The 17,523-nt window shown below is 52.2% G+C and overlaps 3 protein-coding genes across 3 annotated transcripts; all 3 read left to right on the top strand.

The window, feature by feature from the left end:
* Nucleotides 1-1,842: 1,842 nt before the first annotated feature.
* On the top strand, nt 1,843-6,301 carry SMAC4_00409 (uncharacterized protein). The gene is made up of 5 exons (XM_066089425.1): nt 1,843-3,692; nt 3,754-4,396; nt 4,457-4,688; nt 4,838-5,409; nt 5,546-6,301. Exons 2-5 carry the CDS (start codon nt 4,211-4,213, stop codon nt 5,633-5,635), a joined length of 1,080 nt encoding a protein of 359 aa, XP_065945866.1. The 5' UTR covers nt 1,843-3,692; nt 3,754-4,210; the 3' UTR covers nt 5,636-6,301.
* A 1,955-nt stretch (nt 6,302-8,256) lies between these two features.
* SMAC4_00408 (uncharacterized protein) lies at nt 8,257-11,637 on the top strand. The gene is made up of 3 exons (XM_003351813.2): nt 8,257-8,599; nt 8,707-10,505; nt 10,571-11,637. Exons 1-3 carry the CDS (start codon nt 8,560-8,562, stop codon nt 11,321-11,323), a joined length of 2,592 nt encoding a protein of 863 aa, XP_003351861.1. The 5' UTR covers nt 8,257-8,559; the 3' UTR covers nt 11,324-11,637.
* Nucleotides 11,638-14,384: 2,747 nt separating this feature from the next.
* On the top strand, nt 14,385-16,631 carry SMAC4_00407 (uncharacterized protein; the record flags this gene model as incomplete). The annotated part of the gene is made up of 4 exons (XM_066089424.1): nt 14,385-14,638; nt 14,723-15,102; nt 15,225-16,259; nt 16,327-16,631. The coding sequence occupies 4 exons, from the start codon at nt 14,385-14,387 to the stop codon at nt 16,629-16,631; spliced, it is 1,974 nt and encodes a 657-aa protein (XP_065945865.1).
* Between the last annotated feature and the right edge of the window lie 892 nt (nt 16,632-17,523).

Raw genomic sequence — 17,523 nt, 5'->3', positions numbered from 1 at the left:
CAAACCTTTTCTCTGATTTTGAACACGCCCGCCTTCTTCAGTTGGCAGACTGCCAGACACTCAGTCTCTGCCCATTGTTTACATTATTTTCCGGCCCGTGGAGAAATTCAACGCGTTAAACGTCTCGCCAGCATTCCCCTTGATGCGCAATGAGCCTATACAAAGGCTCAGTGACCCTCGGCCGACCATCAATTCGTGGGATGGTCTTTTGTTAAGATCTTCCGTTGAGCCTGCGAATATGATCGCATTCGAAAACAACCCACCTCTTCGACTGATTGCTAGCGCTTCATGCGATAGCAACGTTAGGGAACTGCCAGATCAACCTCGGCGGACTAAGAAACCGGAGTATATATGACCGGAATGTGCAACTCAGAGTTCATGCTCCTTGTCGACCATGCCAGGATACTCCAGTAAGTGAATCAACGACTATCAAAACCTAATCCTTCAACGCCTTGGTCCATTTAAGACGCATCTCTAACCGTGCTGTAGGCCATAACGCCTAGGTATTTCTTGTTCTTACTGCCGCCCAAACAAGGGTACGACGTGCCTAAGCGACCATTGTCTTCCATGGTTTCCTGTGATCATGGAACTATTACGCTATTATAAGCTTTCTGACAATGCGAGATGTCGGCGGGCCAGCAGCGAGCACCACCACGTTGATGAGCGCTCTGCTCCGTTCATCCTTCTGAAGTGGAGTCGGTGTCGGCATGGGCATGGACAGAGGAGGAGCTCAGCGCTTCCCCAAGAGATGGTCGTTGACATAGTGTTACGCGTGCGACGCCGGTCATGTGGGCTGTTGAATACGGGATTTAGCGGACAGGCGCTTCTCGGTTCGATCGCGTGGGATGCAGTCTTCCGGTTCTGAACCTCGAAGAAATCCACTCTCGGGCTTCCTCAAGGGGAAGGTCGTTCTGCCGGGTTAGACCGATTTCCGGCAGCCTTATGGGCGGACAGCGCCATGATTCGAAGGATCTATTGAAGACACCCTTGCTCGCTAGCAAGATCCCAAACTGCATTCTTTACGGCGTGGATAGGCATGTTTGTCCTGTATCTAGCCGAAGCGCTGTTGGGCTCACAGCGAAGGCCGTTTCGAGTAGGATCCATCATCAATATGGGTTGGAGGAAGAAAATTGGACGGCTTCTCACTTCCAAGTCTGCAATGGTAAGTTCCTACCCGCTGCATAAATACGGAATCCGCATGGAGAAGATGATTCTTCGGGTCCGGCTTGTTTTGGTTGTATGACCAGACGTTGTCATCACCAAGGTCCGAAAAAACAGAGCGCCGATTCACTTCCACGCTAGTCGAAATGGAAGGTCCCGTCCGCTGCATGTCTTTCAGCTGCAGATGGTCTTTTTCCATGCCGGCAAGCCACATGAGAAATTGGACACAACAGGAGTTGCCATATGGACGCGCAAGGCACTATGCCAGGACTCCTGGTCTTGAAGCTCTGTGAGGGCCATTGACGGTTTCGGGCAGGGAGCATCGGAGAAATACCGACCAGCTAGAGAAGAGCTTTCCATGACACGACTGGCGGCTGTGCAACTTGAAGGTGCAGCATCGACTACCAAGATGTCGCGTGCAACTTTCTCTTCGGACAAGGGGGCTTCGAGCTACTAGTTCTGCTGAAGACATGGCAGCCCTTCACGGTCCAAGGTAGACAGCCGGACATCAAACCACTTTGGGCTGGTTCCTGGACGCCCGCGGGTGTTGTTAAAATTGTTGAGTTGACTGCATGATGCGTCGTCTACGTCCAAGAACTGACCAGGATCCAATCCAGCGATGCTGTCAGTATCCAATACTTGCGTTGAATTTGGACACCACCATCGGCCTGTTGTAAGTGACGCGGGTTTTCGGACCGGTGTGGAACACGTCACAACATGGCGAGGATACGATGTCAATGGGGGCGCAAAAAGAAAGAAATCGGAGGTCGCGTAAGGTGTTGAGACCGAAGTGTCGGACACGCAGCGAGGCTTTGTGTTTGTTGTGTTGAGGTAGGTTGAGGTTGAGGTTTGAGGTTCGTGATCATGATGATGATGCGCTGCCACCTGACGTGGTAGAAATTCAGGAACAGAAGCCCAATTGGCGCTGGCCAGTGGCACGCAGGGTTAGGTAGGTACGCTACCTATCAGCTGTACCTAACAAAATCCTCTGTGACGGCAGGGGGTTTTACTCCCCAGTGATGACTAATTTGGTAGGGTCTTCTCAGGAACTGCCATGTGGAAGGCACGGCTGGCTGTGTGTTTTAGGACGTTACATCATTCCAGATCGGGCTTCCTCGCCATCTTTCAACGGGCAGCAAAACGTTGAAAATTTCTCAAAACAGCATCGCAATCGCGAATTTGGGCAGATACACCACTTCAGCTCAGCCTCTCTTAGGTGTTTCACCTAAGAAAGACCCGTTGTTGAGACATTGCACACGGCCAGGAACGTGGAAACGAGACAGGGCAAGAAGTACCAGCGGCACAGAAAAGTAAGGGTAGGCGCAGTTGACAAACTCACCCCCCTGACCCTGTTCGTGACCTTTGCTTTGTTCACTCCTTCCACTGCTAATTAAACGGATGCCGCCATCGCAATCATGGCATCCAGCCTGCCCTTTCAAGACCATACCTGAGGTGACCTAGCCACCTTGACAGCACAGCTTGCGGTTTCCAATTTCAGTTCTTTCGAGCGGTACTGGGGTGGCGAGATTGGCCTGAGTGTCCAACTTCCCCGCCTCGATGAAGTTTCTTCACTTCAATCTCACACCTCAACCTCAGTCAACGGCGTCCACTTCGCTTCCTTCAGATCAGATCCAGCTTTCAACTTCCCCACGATGACCGTGGAACACAATCTTCCTAACCGCATGATCCCAGGCAATAGATCGACAATCGACATCCAGGTTTGGGAATAGTCGCAGGACGATGCCGTAAAACTTCCGAAAATCCCTTCTACGAGGCGACCAGTCACTAGCGCCCTCGGTTGTCGACCGGCCACCCCGTTTCTTCGGAATCTTTGCCCATACGCACCTCACATACGCCATGTGCGATCCAGCCGGGTGGCCCAGCTCGTGGACCCTTGAGTTTCCGAGACCATGGGCGGTCCACCAACTCTGGGTCTCGTGAGGGCCCCTCATGTCTCTTCAGAACCCTCGCTTTTTTTTCCTGCTGGTGAGTGCGACATCTGGAGGTGAAAAGACCGGTACCAATCCGTGGGGGGTTTCCCGGTGAATAGGCCGAAGGTCGTCATTTGTGAAGACGACACGACACCTAGGGTAAACACTATATGCCCCTTGCTAAAAAAAACCGAAGCTGGGAATTTGTTGCATGGAAAACACCAAGCTCATCACGAGGGAGTTCAAGTGTTCAACCTGCGGGAGAGTAGACTCGTGTAGAGCTCCCCAGAACTAACTCCAGAAGCCGGGTGATTCTTCAAAGTGAGGCCCAATGGCTCATCCAAGACAAAATATCCCAATGCCACAAGTCGGGAACTTGTTGGCCATGACAATGGCATAAAACTGAACGGGGAAAGTCAGCCCTAGGAAATCTTCGCTACAACCCAACCACCACAAAAGATCCCGATCACTAGCTCGTACATCCAATTGGTATCTCCAGTGTTAGCCGCCCGCATTCTCGTTACATTTCTCCCACTCTTTCTGACGTGCTTCGCTGGTTTTGTGGATTCGCAGCGATCCATCTCTGGCGTGCCCATAGAGGTACCAATTATCCTTTCCGTTCCTCAATACACCCTCTCCCATCACTGACACACCCTCGCAGACAACGTCATGTCATGCAGCAACTAGGGCTTGCCAATTCCGATCTTTGAGCCAATTCGGGTATCTGCCTAATAGCTCCACTGTCGTGGGCAAGTTGCCCGGTTTGCTCACCGTCCCAAGAACCCAAGGTCTGGGAACCAGTTGTCCCATCAGAAGAAGGGTAGCTATATAGACGCACGTCAAGGCAATCTGCCACTCTTCTTCCGTCCTTGCTGCCCGACCAGCAGCACCTCAAACACATCGGTCCAACAGAAATGAGCTGGCACAAGCCTCATTCATCAAGTCTCCGGTACTGCTTCCTTGGTTCCCCCATCCATAAATTATCTCCGTGGTCATGTCCACTTCTCCATGTTTCGAGGGCTCTCCATCAGTCTCCTCCTTCATCTCCCGCTCCAGCCCTAAATCGCCCACCTGGTCTCCATCATCACGTTTAGAGGAGTCCAGTCCACGCTTTGGCCATGAGCTTCCCCTCTGTTTCTCGCAAGTCGCGCATCACAAGCGCGGCCAACGTCCTCTACAACAATGCCGTATACTGGCCGAATCACAGCGTCTACCGGGGTGACACTCCTGGTTCACTCAACTACGGCTGCATCAACCGTGTTTACTATGCCTTTGCCAACATCATGCCCGACGGAGGGGTGTTTGTAAGTTTGTTCCGACGCCATCTTCCATGGTTGACGATTCCAGCTGACCTGTTTCGGTAGCTTAGCGATGAGTGGGCAGATGCCACAGCGCCTTGCGACGGCGTTCAGGGGGCTCTCGGGTCCTTGATGCATCTCAAGCAAAAATATCACCATCTGCAAGTGGTCTTGTCCATTGGGGGCGGCGCTTCCAGTGAGACATTCGCCCTGGTGGCTTCTAGCCCCATCCTGCGTGACAACTTTGCACAGTCCGCTCGCGGCCTTGTGGAAGCATCCGGCTTGGATGGGATAGACAGTATGTCTCCTTCCCCTTCTCCTCATATTCTCCGGCTCCTCATCCTAGCCAATGACCACGTACGCGTGAAGAGGCCCAATCAGTCTTGCCTTGCCACAGGAGTACAAATCCCCAATGATCTTCTTGAGATGTCTGACTGACAGCACCAGTTGTATGGGATTACCCCTGCTCCCCTCAACAAGGAAGCGACTTCGTATCTTTACTGGCCGCGATTCGCATCCACCTCCCCGAGGACCGTTACTTGCTCACCGCTGCTCTCCCCGGGGCCAAGCCCATATTGCAGAATATCAATCTGCGGCAGGCAGCTGAATACTTGGACTCCATTAATCTTATGGCGTATGATTACTTTGGTCCTTGGTCACACAGGAGCGGGCACCACTCCCAGCTTTACGCGATGAACAAGGATGAAGCATCAGGGGCGTCGAGTGTGCAGTATCTGATGGCTTCCGGTGTCCCGGGCAAGAAAATCTTGTTTGGGATCCCCCTCTTTGGCCGCAGCTTTCTCCACGCGAGCGGCTCAGGTCACAAGTTCCAGGGGGCCGGAGGCGGCGACGACGGATCCTTCGAGTATTGCCAGCTACCACGGCGAGGAACGAAGGAACAAGTTGACAAGCGGGCCGTTGCCGCCCAGTGTGTGGGCGGAGACGGTGGGTTCGTCACTTACGATAATCCTGACACAGTGAAGGCCAAGGCCACTTTTTGCAAGCAAAAGGGACTCGGTGTAAGTCGCTCCCACATTTCCCGATGTTTCATTGGCCACTGCTTCCACAGAGTACCATGTTTTTCTCTCCGAGATACTCAGTTGGACAGGCCGTTCTCCGATCCGAAAACAAATCGCTGATGCTATTCTCATCCAGGGCCTCTTTTACTCGAGCGCACCATCGGATGTCAAAGACAGTAAAAGGAGCTTAATCACGGCGGGTTTCCGAACACTGCATAGCTCTTGAGTGTCTTGACAGCAGCGTGAGCTGAAACACAAGCAGCCACTGTAGTCTAGAGCGCCCTGTCCGCTAACGTGGTCGTCCCGAGGCTCTGCATAGCCTCACTCGTTCAGCGAAGTGTGGCTGACATCTGTCATTGGACGCCGTTTCGGTTGGCGTCTCTGCATGCATGTCTCTACCATGAATGACACCTTGGTGACTTTTTGGGCATTGGAGTCGTGGCGCTCGATTCTTTGCATGACAACAAGTTCGCCCCTTGATGAATGGAGCGTTGAAGATCATCGATCTTACAAGAGCAACCCTTGTGACGGGTACACAGCTTTTCTTTCTTTTGTCTTTTCGAGATACCATGTTCGCGTTCAGTTCTCTCTTGTTCTCTCGCTTCATTCTTTTCTTTTCGTATGGTTTCCTTTTCTTTGGGCGTTCTTTTTCATTTCCTCATCTGCCTTCTGGTATGTTCTTCTCTCAAGTTCGGAAGTTTCGGGTTTAGGAGTTCAGTTTCGACCATTCACATCGCAGCCCGCAAGTGACCAGGGGTCGCTTCGCTGTAAAAGGAGATACCAAAACAAAAGGGGTAAGCAACAGGGCAAAGTTGTACAGTACTTTAAAATGGGTAGACTGCTGGACCAGAAGCAATCCTCAACAAGCTTTCTTTCTTCACACATTGCTGTCTACCATATTCTGCCAGATGGGTCGATGATACATATGCGTGTGATCTGTCATGTCGCCCAACGTTCCCTCACCTAGCGGCGGATGGTGGTGGGATCTGTAAACGCATATTGGGTGTCTTGTTCCCTACATGTCTCGATACACTCTTCCACCAATCAAAGACGAGATTCTATTATCCATTCTATCCCACCTCCCATGCATCAGCGTAGGTTTTCAAGAATGAAACTATTCACTCTTATTCCCGAAAACCGAAGGTTGGAAAGAACAACAGACATCCGCTTGCCCGTTGGGCAAAGGATTTTAGATGCTTAACCGGAATACCGAGAACTTCCACATCTCCAACCCAGATTCACCGTCGCTGTCCAAGAAATTCTTATAACATACAAAAGGGAGACTGGAATTTTGTACTCACGTGCCTGTCATGGTGACTGTTACGCCCATGTAAGTGTACTCACCCCATTGGCTGTTGTTGAAACTAAACTCTGCGGTGGCGAGCCACGTTGGTGGCACGACAAAAGACGGGCCAGACACTTACGCAACAAGCTGAGCAACCAACCCAGGGGTGCATGAACCCGATCGTGTTAATGGGTCAAATAGCGAAGTAAAGAAAAACAACCCCAGAAACCCCAAATACCACGTAAGCTGAGATGGGATATGTCCTTGTCTTTGGCGGGCTGTAAGGGTGGGTGTGGTTACTCGGAAATTTAAAGAAGAAGGGAAAACCGGGAGAAGAAATGGTAGAACAAAACCGAAGCTGTTCAAACCTACCCAGCCCAGCTGAGCTCAAAGCATGGTCTGGACATATCCAACTACGTAAGAGGAGAAAAGATAAGGTGAAGCCATGGAAGAAGATAACAGCATGAACGGACGTAACCCATATCTCAAACCCAAATTGCTGTACTTCACACCTTGATCTCTAGAAGAACACCAAAAAAACTTGGCGTTTGCGGCTCTGACAATGATGCACCTGATAAGAGAACGACATTTAAAACAGCAACGAAACGGTTTAGCAAATGCAGACCTCGAACCACTTTCCACCTTGAATCTTGCTTTGCTGGCACGAACGCCGACCAAGGCTTTTTTTTCCCTCCCTTTTACAGAAACCATCCCTTTTAGGTACATGGACGACGCTTGCTGCCCATTTGCTACCGTACTGTTGGGAACCTAACAAAGAACCAAGCCAGCAGAATATACTACAGTAATCATGACTGCAGCAATCTGATCTGCGGACGAGAGGAGGGGAGTTACAAGTTGGGTTGAAACGCAGGAGGACACTACAAGTGGACTCCTTTTAGGTAGTACAGTACAGTAGTTCGACCGATGGTTGTATCAAGACGTTGCAGGTGTTGCATATGAGGAAAGATGATGAAACAAGAAGGATCACTGCGCTAAGGAACGTCGTTGATGGTGATGATGGCGATGAACCTTACGTGCCCTATGTGAGATGAACCCGTTGCGCCTGAACATTACCCTGCTGCAGTGTTCGACTCCAAGCCTGCGTTGTTGACCACCCAACCTGCATCTGCCATCTGAAACAAGATTGATCGACCGGATATGTATGCCATTCAGAAGATATGGGACCAGTCGTCGAGGAGATACACTGGTGATGTGTGCCTCTGTCCAGTGTCGACCGGTTCACGCCGGTAATGGCGGAAATTTGGTGGTGCGTACCAGAGCTGAAAAGAGGGTGATGGTACCCGAAAGTGGAGCCGTGGAAGGTGCTCACGGCGGGGCCCGAAGCGGGGAGAGCGGCAATGCCGCCGTTCGTTGGAAGTGAACGGAGCCGGCGGGGGCCTAACGGGGCACCGGACCTCGCCCGAAACCCCCCCCGAAAAGCGGGAAGCCAGGATGGTTCCCTTGACCTTGTCTTGTTCCACTCGTGGAAGGGAGCACAGGCCACCCAGGTACCTTGCAGGCCTCCTTGCTGCTGACAGCATATCGAGCGCAATCAGCGATAAGATCAATTGATCCATAACATCCCATCCCCCCATGTGGACACTTCAATAACACCAGTAACCGGGGAAAGCTACGGTGTAACAGCGGCCGAGAATCCTGGATCCTGTCACGGTTGTTTTCTGGAAGCGGAAGCCTCCTTTTTCTTTGCTTCGAGATTCCACAACATTCTGTTTCGTCTCTCCGGCGGGAAGCTACCAGGTAATGGATGATTGGGTTTCCCCGAGGACACCGTTTCCCACCACACAAAGCTGAGACTACTACTACTACCCCTCGTTTTCCCTACCTCTACCACTAAAGCCGCCATCATGAACATCGTTTTGGCGGAGCAGTTATCGCTTGATTCGGGTACGTGATTTTGTGATCCATCTACAACAGGTCTCAGCTATTACAGGGTCCTGGTATTACTGACAAACGTCATCATACTAAAACCATTTTGTCGCCGCCGATCACAGTTGAATACGACCCGATCGCGCACCTCAACCTCCTCTTCTCCCACCCGTCCACCGTCTCCTCCGTCGGCCGCGTATCTTCCACACTCCAGCGACAGAAAGATGAGCTCACCAAGTCGATCGACTCGCTCGAGACCGCCCAGGCCTACGGGCCCGACTCGTCGCTCGAGCGCATGCAGTCCGCCCAGGCCGAGCTGGCCTCCCTATTCCAGCGCATCGAGAGCGTCCGCAACCGCGCTCTGCAGACCGAACGAGACATCACCACCATGACTGCCGACATCAAGCGACTCGATGGCACCAAGCGCAACCTCACCCACAGCATGACCGCCCTCAAGCGCCTGCAGATGCTCACCACCGCCTACGATCAGCTCCGAGGCCTCGCCAAGACCCGCCAATATCGCGAATGTGCCGGCCTCCTACAAGCCGTGCTGCAGCTGATGCGGCACTTCAACAGCTACCGAAGCATCGAACAAATCGCCGTCCTGAGCCGAAACGTCAGCGAACTACAACGCGAACTCCTGGAACAAGTGTGCGAGGACTTTGAGCTGGCATTCGCCAAGGGGGAGGTTGCCGCCCGGCGCGGCACGCTGGCGGAGGCTTGTCTGGTCATGGACGCGCTAGGAGAGCAGGCAAAGGCGCGGTTGATGACGTGGTACGTCAACACCGAGTTGCGCGAATACCGCTCCGTCTTCCGGGGCAACGACGAGGCAGGCAGCTTGGACAATATTGGGCGGAGGTATGCCTGGTTCAGAAGGATGTTGCAGACGCATGAGGGCGAGCATGCTGCCATTTTCCCTGCCCATTGGCGCGTGAACGAAACGCTATCGATGGCCTTTTGTGATGGCACGAGGGAGGATTTCAAGGGAATACTGGAGAAGAGCATGCGGAGGACGGATGGAGGTACCAACAAAATCGATGTCAATCTGTTGTTGAGTTGCTTGCAGGAGACGATGGACTTTGAGCAAAGCCTTGAGCGCCGGTTTTCGAGCGAGGTTCGGGCTAGCATCGATACTTTGAGCTCGGCGGATGATCGGGTGTCGAATTTCAATGGCTCTATCTCGGTCGCATTCGAACCGTATCTCAGTCTATGGGTCGAGTCGCAGGACAAGACGCTGACTGGGATGATACCCAAGTACAAGTCGCAACCGCTCATACCGCCAGACGAGGAGTTCTCCCCACAGGCGGTTATCCCCTCGGCCATCGAACTCTTCCATTTTTACAAGCTCACGCTTTCACAGTGCGCCAAGCTGTCTACTGGCGAGCGGCTGTTGGATCTGGCCAAAACACTGGCCAAATACTTGGACGAATACGCCCAGCAAGTCCTCTTTACCATCCTCCAGCGCGGAGGACCGCAGGGGCCTCCGGTGCAGGATATCATATTGGTTCTCAACACTGCGGACTTTTGGCACACCAATGCCAACCAACTTGAGGACAATATCAAGAAGCGGATCGACCCCGAAATGGCATCCAAGGTTGATCTTTCGAGTCAGGCGGACGCTTTTATGGGCGTGGCAAGTGCAGCTGTGCTTGCCCTGGTGCACAAGGTTGAAGTGGACTGCGAACCGGCATGGCGGGAGATGAAGAACACGAACTGGAGCAGGATGGAAAGTGTCAGCGATCACAGCTCGTACGTGAGCGAGCTGCTGAAAAACGTCAACGGCAAGACGGCGGAGATCCTCCCGTTGGTGGTCAAGCCGCAATATGCTCGCGCGTTCTGCGATCATCTTGTGGAGAACATGGCCAACGCGTATATCGGCAACGTGGTGCAATGCCGCCCTGTTTGCGAAGTTGGCGCTGAGCAGGTATAGTTTTCTCACCCCCTTTCCCTACCAACAGAATCCCTTATTAACAACAAAACCTCAAACAGATGCTCCTAGACAAATACATCCTAACCAAAGCCTTTGAAAACCTCCTCTCCTTCCACAACACCAACCACCCACCCCCAGGTGCCCCCTCAGACCCCAACGCTCCACCCCCGCCTCCCCCTCCGGCAAGCTACATCAAGCGCGTCAACCAATCTATGACCAAGATCGACCCCCTCCTCAAGACCCTCCAAGTCCGCCCTTCCCCTCCCGAGGGACTCGTCCAAGCCTACCTCAATCTCATCGGCGACCGCTCCGACGCCAACTTCAAGCGCATCCTCGAACTCAAGGGCGTTCCCAAAAAGGACCACTCCCACCTCCTCGAGCTGTTCTCCATCCACCGCGATGGTGCCGGCGTAGGCCGGACTTTGGTCCAAAATTCCCCGCTTCTAACCCCGCTGTTTGCGTCCATGGGAAGCAGTGGCATCGGCGGCATCGTAGTCCCAGGTCATCATGCATCATCGCATATGGGAAGTGGTAGCGTAACAAGCAGGTTTGATGCGGCGACGAGTTTGGGAGAAAAGTTGTTGAGTGCGGCGAGGGACATGAGTACGACAGGAACAACCGAAGGAAGTGCAACGATAGGAAGTGGCGGGATAACAACAGCGACGACAACAGCAAGTACAACGGCGAGTGAAAAGGCGACGATTAATGAGAATTTGAAGAATATTGGGAATTTCTTTAGGAGGGATATCGGAGCGTTGGGAGCGAGGTTTGGGAAGAGGGATATTACGCCTACCGGTGGGGGTCATGATTAGTGTAGTGTAGACGTAGAGGGGGGGTTATGTATATATGTATGTATGTGGTGCCGTGGAGGGATTGGAATTTTTGGTTATGCTTGCTTGGCAGAAGATAAGATGTCTGCACTACACATTGTCAGAGCACAAGCGATTCTCAAGATACCTCTACAATACAATACTGGTTTGTTAGTTTGGTTCTTCGGACAAGGGTCGAATAAGAGAGAATTGGAGTTCTCATTGGCCTTCTTCTTATTTTCATTTGAAGTAATTGACAATGACCAGGGTCTAATGCGCCACGAGAGCCGCTTTTCTTATATCTCTCCGTCTTCTCTTCTACATCACTCCGTCTCTTATAGGACCCTTAGAGAAGAAAATATAAAAACGCTGTCCCCTTCTACACGTGTACTTGAAGCCCGAATGCTTTTCTACTCTTAGCAGCTCGAAGGGTGTGGAACTAAGCGTTTTCTATACCAGACTAGCAAGCAAACCAGGGTTATTGTATTGATTGATATGCCTGCCAGTTCTAGATGTTGCTAGGTAAACTCTTGGTTTAATCTCCGTGATTGAAACATGGCTTGCCGATAATAGGACAAACACCTCTTTTTCTCGTTGCTGCTGTGAGTGTTATCTAATCAGATGGATCAAGTCGCAGTGTACCGTACTTAGTGTTGTATGTCTCATCTTACCTCGGTAGTACCTACCCGTGCCCAGGCCGTCGACATACATGTTCCAAAAAGAGCCTGGCCAGACCCCTCCGCGAGGAGGGGTGATGCTTATAACTTTTTCGCTTCCTGTGTCAATCGTCAGGAAAATGGCACCATGCCATCCGCCCGTCTGGATGTCTGGATGCACAGTCTGGATGAAGAGAAAGAGGCTCAGTCACCCCGGACCCGGAATCTGGAGAAGTGGATATGTAGCGAGCTATGTAGTATTTGGACAAAAGCTGTCTTACGATCGATCCGTTGTGGTCTCGTCTGTTGGTTTGGGAATGCACTGTGAAGGATAACGGTCACGACCACTCACCCAGCCGACGCGAGTTTGACCGTTGGATGTTTTGACCGTTGGCCGTTGATTATTGACCGACCGTTGGCTGTGTGCTGAACCGTTGTTGCCGCTGCGCATCCCGTCCGTCCGTCGGTCCGCCTACAATAAGCAAGGTGAACTTAGCATACATTGTACCTTAGCTAACGGTCGCGGCTCATGTTGATGCAATATAATATATACACAGGCACTACATCGACGGACATGAGACGTTCAACTGAAGAAAAAAACGGATGAAGAATGAAGGGTCCGGTTACGGCGGCCGGGGCAGCCACAAAAGGAGGAGAAATACATTACGATTTTGTTAGTTGTTATTGACATTCCGAAACCAATGTATCTATGACGATTCGATAAGTGGGCGCCATCTTATGATCTTGGCGCTTTTCTAGAAAAGGGAAAGAAACTCGTCGGCTGATATGCGAGGGTCATGATTCCCCTCGCATCGGGGTTCTCCCTGGTATGAGGGAATGCTCTGCTTTGCTAGCCTTTTTTTCCTCAGCGTAGACGGATGGGATGTTGTTTCGGTGATGGTTCAGTTGTCGAGGGGCTTCCCTGGGCTCCATGAGTTCTGCGAAGTATTTTGCCAAGACGCGGGCTGTTAACGGCCATGGCGCCAGGTCCCCTTTGCTTGGTCTGGGTCTCTGGCCTGACCTGAGACGGGGTGGCCACAGACCACCCCGGTCTCTTGGTCCAATCAGAGCGCCGCAATGGGCTTTGTCGCGGCCAGATCAGATCATTTACTGCACAAAACAGACCACCATAAGGCGCAAAACGAATCGTGATATCGGCCTGTATCCGCTTTGTCGTCGACGAGCCAGAAGTATGATTCCAGCATCCATCGCACTGTTCGACAATGTCGCTCTCCCACCTTTCTTGCCGTGTGGCCTTCTTTTTGCCATGCCCAGGGGCAGTCCTTGGTATTGGAATGCCTGGTAGAATTCACCAGGGAGAAAGCAATTGTAAGCATGGAAGCTACTGCCCTGTCAAGTCATCTGGAATAGTGTAGAGGCCGAGTTCCATTCTTCCCGTTCCCCAAAAAAGATACAACTACTTTTTTGTTTGTCCCCTTCCTTTCATCCACGAGGCATCTCCATCCAGTCATCAACATCCACCCCGATATCGATTCTTCAGCTCCAGTCCACCGGCTTTTTAGCTGCTAGTATTTGTCCACTCTTGCAATGCTAGCAGTCTCCTGCAATCTCGCCATATCGACAAAACACCCGATCCACTAACCGATTTTGCCGTCGACCTGCTGTTGCTGTTACTATTGTTGTAACTTTGTAGCTAGCTAGCTACATAATCCGGAGTATCTTGGAATACCCTACCATCGACAACTCGAGCTCTCGTACTCTGTATACCTTTTACCGACACGCCAGCTACCTCTTAAGGCTGCTTTTACACCTTTTCATCCGAGTTCACTGTGTGGTATTCATCAACCATCACTGCAGATCTCTTCTTGTCACACACACAGCCTGGCCACCAGCATACCGCATCGAAGCACATCAACTCTTGGCTCTGCCCATTGCAAAGTACCGGACGCCGCTCGGCTTCACACCCATACCCGCCAGCTGACCTCCAAGACCGAGACGAAGAACTTCGGTCCCAAAAGATTAGCTCGGTCTCGTCTTGTCTACTTTGAACCAGCCATAACCCATCCCATTCCCAGCGTCACCAGTACAGACCAAGTTTAGCTGTTCACCTGCTGCAGCGCAACACTACCATCCACCCCGCCCTACTACACTACGCCTTGCGCCAGCATCCAGCTATCATCGGAGCCCCGGTACCGCGGCTCGATATCGTCCAGGAGTCGAACCAAATTCATCCCGCATCGTTCGAGAATTCTAGACGAAAGCCATCCCCTTGGCGAATCACACGGCACTTCCCTTGTCACTGGCGCATGGTGACAGCCCTATTCCATCTCGAAGTGAACGCGTGAAAGAGGCTCAGCAGACAGTTGTTGCGCCCACCCCTTTCAACGATCCAAAAGCTTATCCAACATCATTCTTGGGACCTTTCGCGTCCCCCCGTTAATACAACAATGGCTCCCGGTATTCTCGAAAAGCCATCCACCGAGGAGCAACAAGGAGGCGACTCGCACATGGCCAACACTGCTAACGACGCCTGTATTGATCGTCTGACCTTGCTTAGGAGCATGCCGGAACCGCCGGTAGAATGTCAAGTGTGCGTGGTCGGTGCCGGTCCGGCTGGCCTGATGCTGGCTTGCAATCTCGGCCGTTTCGGTGTCAAGGTGGAAGTGGTGGATGACAGGGCGGATCAGACCCCTGTGGGGAGGCAAGTTCACACGCCACGCCGACATGACAATGCGACAACGGAATAAGAAAGTGTTTTTCTAACATTGTATGCACAAAACAACAGAGCCGATGGTTTGCAACCCAAGACGATCGAGACTTTCCGCCAGATGCGCCTGGCAGACCCTCTACTACAGCGCGGCGTTCGAGTGTACGACATTGCTTTCTGGAGGAGTACAACCGACGAACCTCTCCACCGCCTCGGCCGTGAAATCCACTACCCCCCTATAATCGATGTGCTGGACCCCTACATTTTGTTGGTCCACCAGGGCATGGTCGAAAGTCTTTTTATCGAGGACTTGAAGAAGCGCGGCGTCGAAGTGCGGAGAAACACCGCTTTCGATTCATATAGCGTTTGCGACGGAAATAATGGGCCGCTCCAGGTGAACTGCTTGACGAATGTTACGCAAGATCGGAAGACGCTTTTGACGCAATATTTGGTTGGATGTGGGTGTTACCCCTGGATTTCCCGCTGCCGCTTGCCGCTTGCCGCTTGCCGCTGCCGGCGCTGGCGGCGCTGCCCCCTGAAAAGGACTCCGCTTTATGCTAACATTGAATGCGTTGCCTAGGTGACGGTGCGCACTCCAAGGTCAGGAAAAGCATCCCTGATGCCAAGCCCATTGGCTTGTCGCAGCCCTCGCTGTGGGGTGTCCTCGACGGCGAGCTTGATACGGACTTCCCAGACATTTGGTCGAAGACATTGGTCTACTCGCAAGAGCATGGCTCTATTCTTATCATTCCGCGAGAGCGGAACATGACCAGGTTATACATTGAACTGAAGAGCAGCACTAAGGGTGACAGGAACATTCTCGGTCAGGACTTTGTCATGCAGCGCGCCAAGGAGATCATGGCGCCCTTCAGTGTCAAGTGGAAATACATTGAGTGGTTTGGTAGGTACCAGATCGGCCAGAGAGTTGCGAACCGCTTCCAAGACCCTCATACCCGGGCCTTCTTGGCCGGTGATGCCAGCCACACCCACTCGCCCAAGGCTGCGCAGGGTATGAACACGTCGATGCACGATGCCTGGAATATTGGCTGGAAGCTCAACTTTGCCTCCCGTGGCCTTGCGAAGCCCGCGTTGCTGGAGAGCTACGAACAGGAGCGGAGGAAGATTGCGCTGGACTTGGTCAACTTTGACTATGAGCACGCCAACCAGATTGCCGGAGGAGACGCTGTCGCTCTGGCTGAAAACTTCAAGACGAACGTTCGCTTCATCTCCGGCATTGGTGCGGAGTATGGTGAGAACGCCATCAACATGGTTGAGCCGCAGTCGTGGGTTATGGGTGACGCCAAGCCCGGCTGCTTGCTCCCGCCTGCAAAGGTCACTCGCTATTTGGACTCGAACCCGGTTGATATCCAGCTGGATATTCCCATGTTGGGCCAGTTCCGGATTTACCTGTTGATGTGGGATGTCCATCAGTCGCGCATCTTCCTGGACGGTTTCTGCGCGGCTTTGAACTCGCCTGATTCTTTGATCAACCAGCTCTCGGCCGCCGCCAACCTTTCGTATGCTAAGCAGCCCCGTCTACCAGCTCCTGAAGACATCTACCTTCGTCCGGAGCGGTATACGGCTGTTAGCCATTTGTTTACTTTTGGTTTGATCAGTGAGTTTCCCTTTTTCCCCTTTTTTTCTTTGGAAACCAGACCTTGTACTGACAGTGATCCATCCAGCCACAATGCCCAAGTCCGAAATCGAAATCACCGATCTCCCCGCTCTCTTCCAAGACAGCCGCTGGACCTTCTACCTTGACGACATCCCCGAGCTCGATACCCGCGGCCAGCTCTGCACTAACAAATGGCTTGGCAGCCTGGGTCCGGGAGAGGTGGCCATTGTCAACGTCCGTCCCGATGGTTACGTTGGCTCCATCGGCAGGTGGGACTCGAGCGTGGATGATGCAGGTGAGGAGGCGGCCAAGTGGCTTGACACTTACTATGACCGGTTTTTGCAGGTACCTCCTACTCCTGCGATGGCCTAGTATGATGACGCGGGAGAGGGGAATGAAGCGGGAGTGGATGATGAGGAAGAGGAGTGGGAGGAGGTTATATGCATGCAAAAGGAGATTAGAAAAGTTGGAAACCAAAATCAAGGTGGATGAGGAACAGGAGAATTATTGGAGGGAAATATTGGGAAATGAAGCGGCGGGAGGGTTGCTGCTCCTCAAGAGGACGAGGGAAATGGACCTGAAAAGCGCGCGAGAAAAGGAAAGGGAAGGAGACCGACCGATCATGAGATGAGACCTCGCGGAGGGAAGACGAGGAACTAGGCCTAGGGGGGAAAATATTTGGTTTGGGGTATAGAGGCCCACCCAGGAACGGCGATGGAGGGAGGCAGGTTTGTTTACCTACTTCCTTACTCATTAAAAAAAGGGGAGCGCACACGCAGGGGGGGTGGATGATGAGGAGGACATGGCACCGCCGAAGGAGCGTTATGGGTGTGTGGAAAATATCCTTCCTCTTCTTCTTGGTTTGGTTGTGGTTGGAGTATAATTTTCGGATTCCCTTTTTTTCTTTTCTTTGCTGGTGGTGTTCGGTTTGGCGTAGAAGGAGTTAGACTTTACTGGTCCCGTTTCGTTACATTAGTTCCTTCATTCTCTGTATGTATGTATGTATTTCAACGCTTTGACGAACTTTAAAACTAAAAAGAACCTGGTTGCAACTTGAAAAGTACTTGCCGAGTATTTGAAAGAGTGACTGATTGATAGATGGTTGAGATGGTGCATCTACTTTGTGACTGTCACTTTGGTGTCGTACGGTGATGTCTTCCTACCTACCTTACTATGCGAGAGGGAAGAAGTGTTGTGGTGTCGTGTCTATAAGCTCCTTGTGATATGCTGGTAGGTGGTTGTCAGCAAGTTGTATGATAGTCAA

This window comes from Sordaria macrospora, chromosome 1, assembly GCF_033870435.1.
Source record: "Sordaria macrospora chromosome 1, complete sequence".
Lineage (NCBI taxonomy): Eukaryota > Fungi > Ascomycota > Sordariomycetes > Sordariales > Sordariaceae > Sordaria > Sordaria macrospora.
The sequence above is the reverse complement of the archived record's forward strand: the minus strand, read 5'-3'. Positions and strand labels throughout refer to the sequence as shown.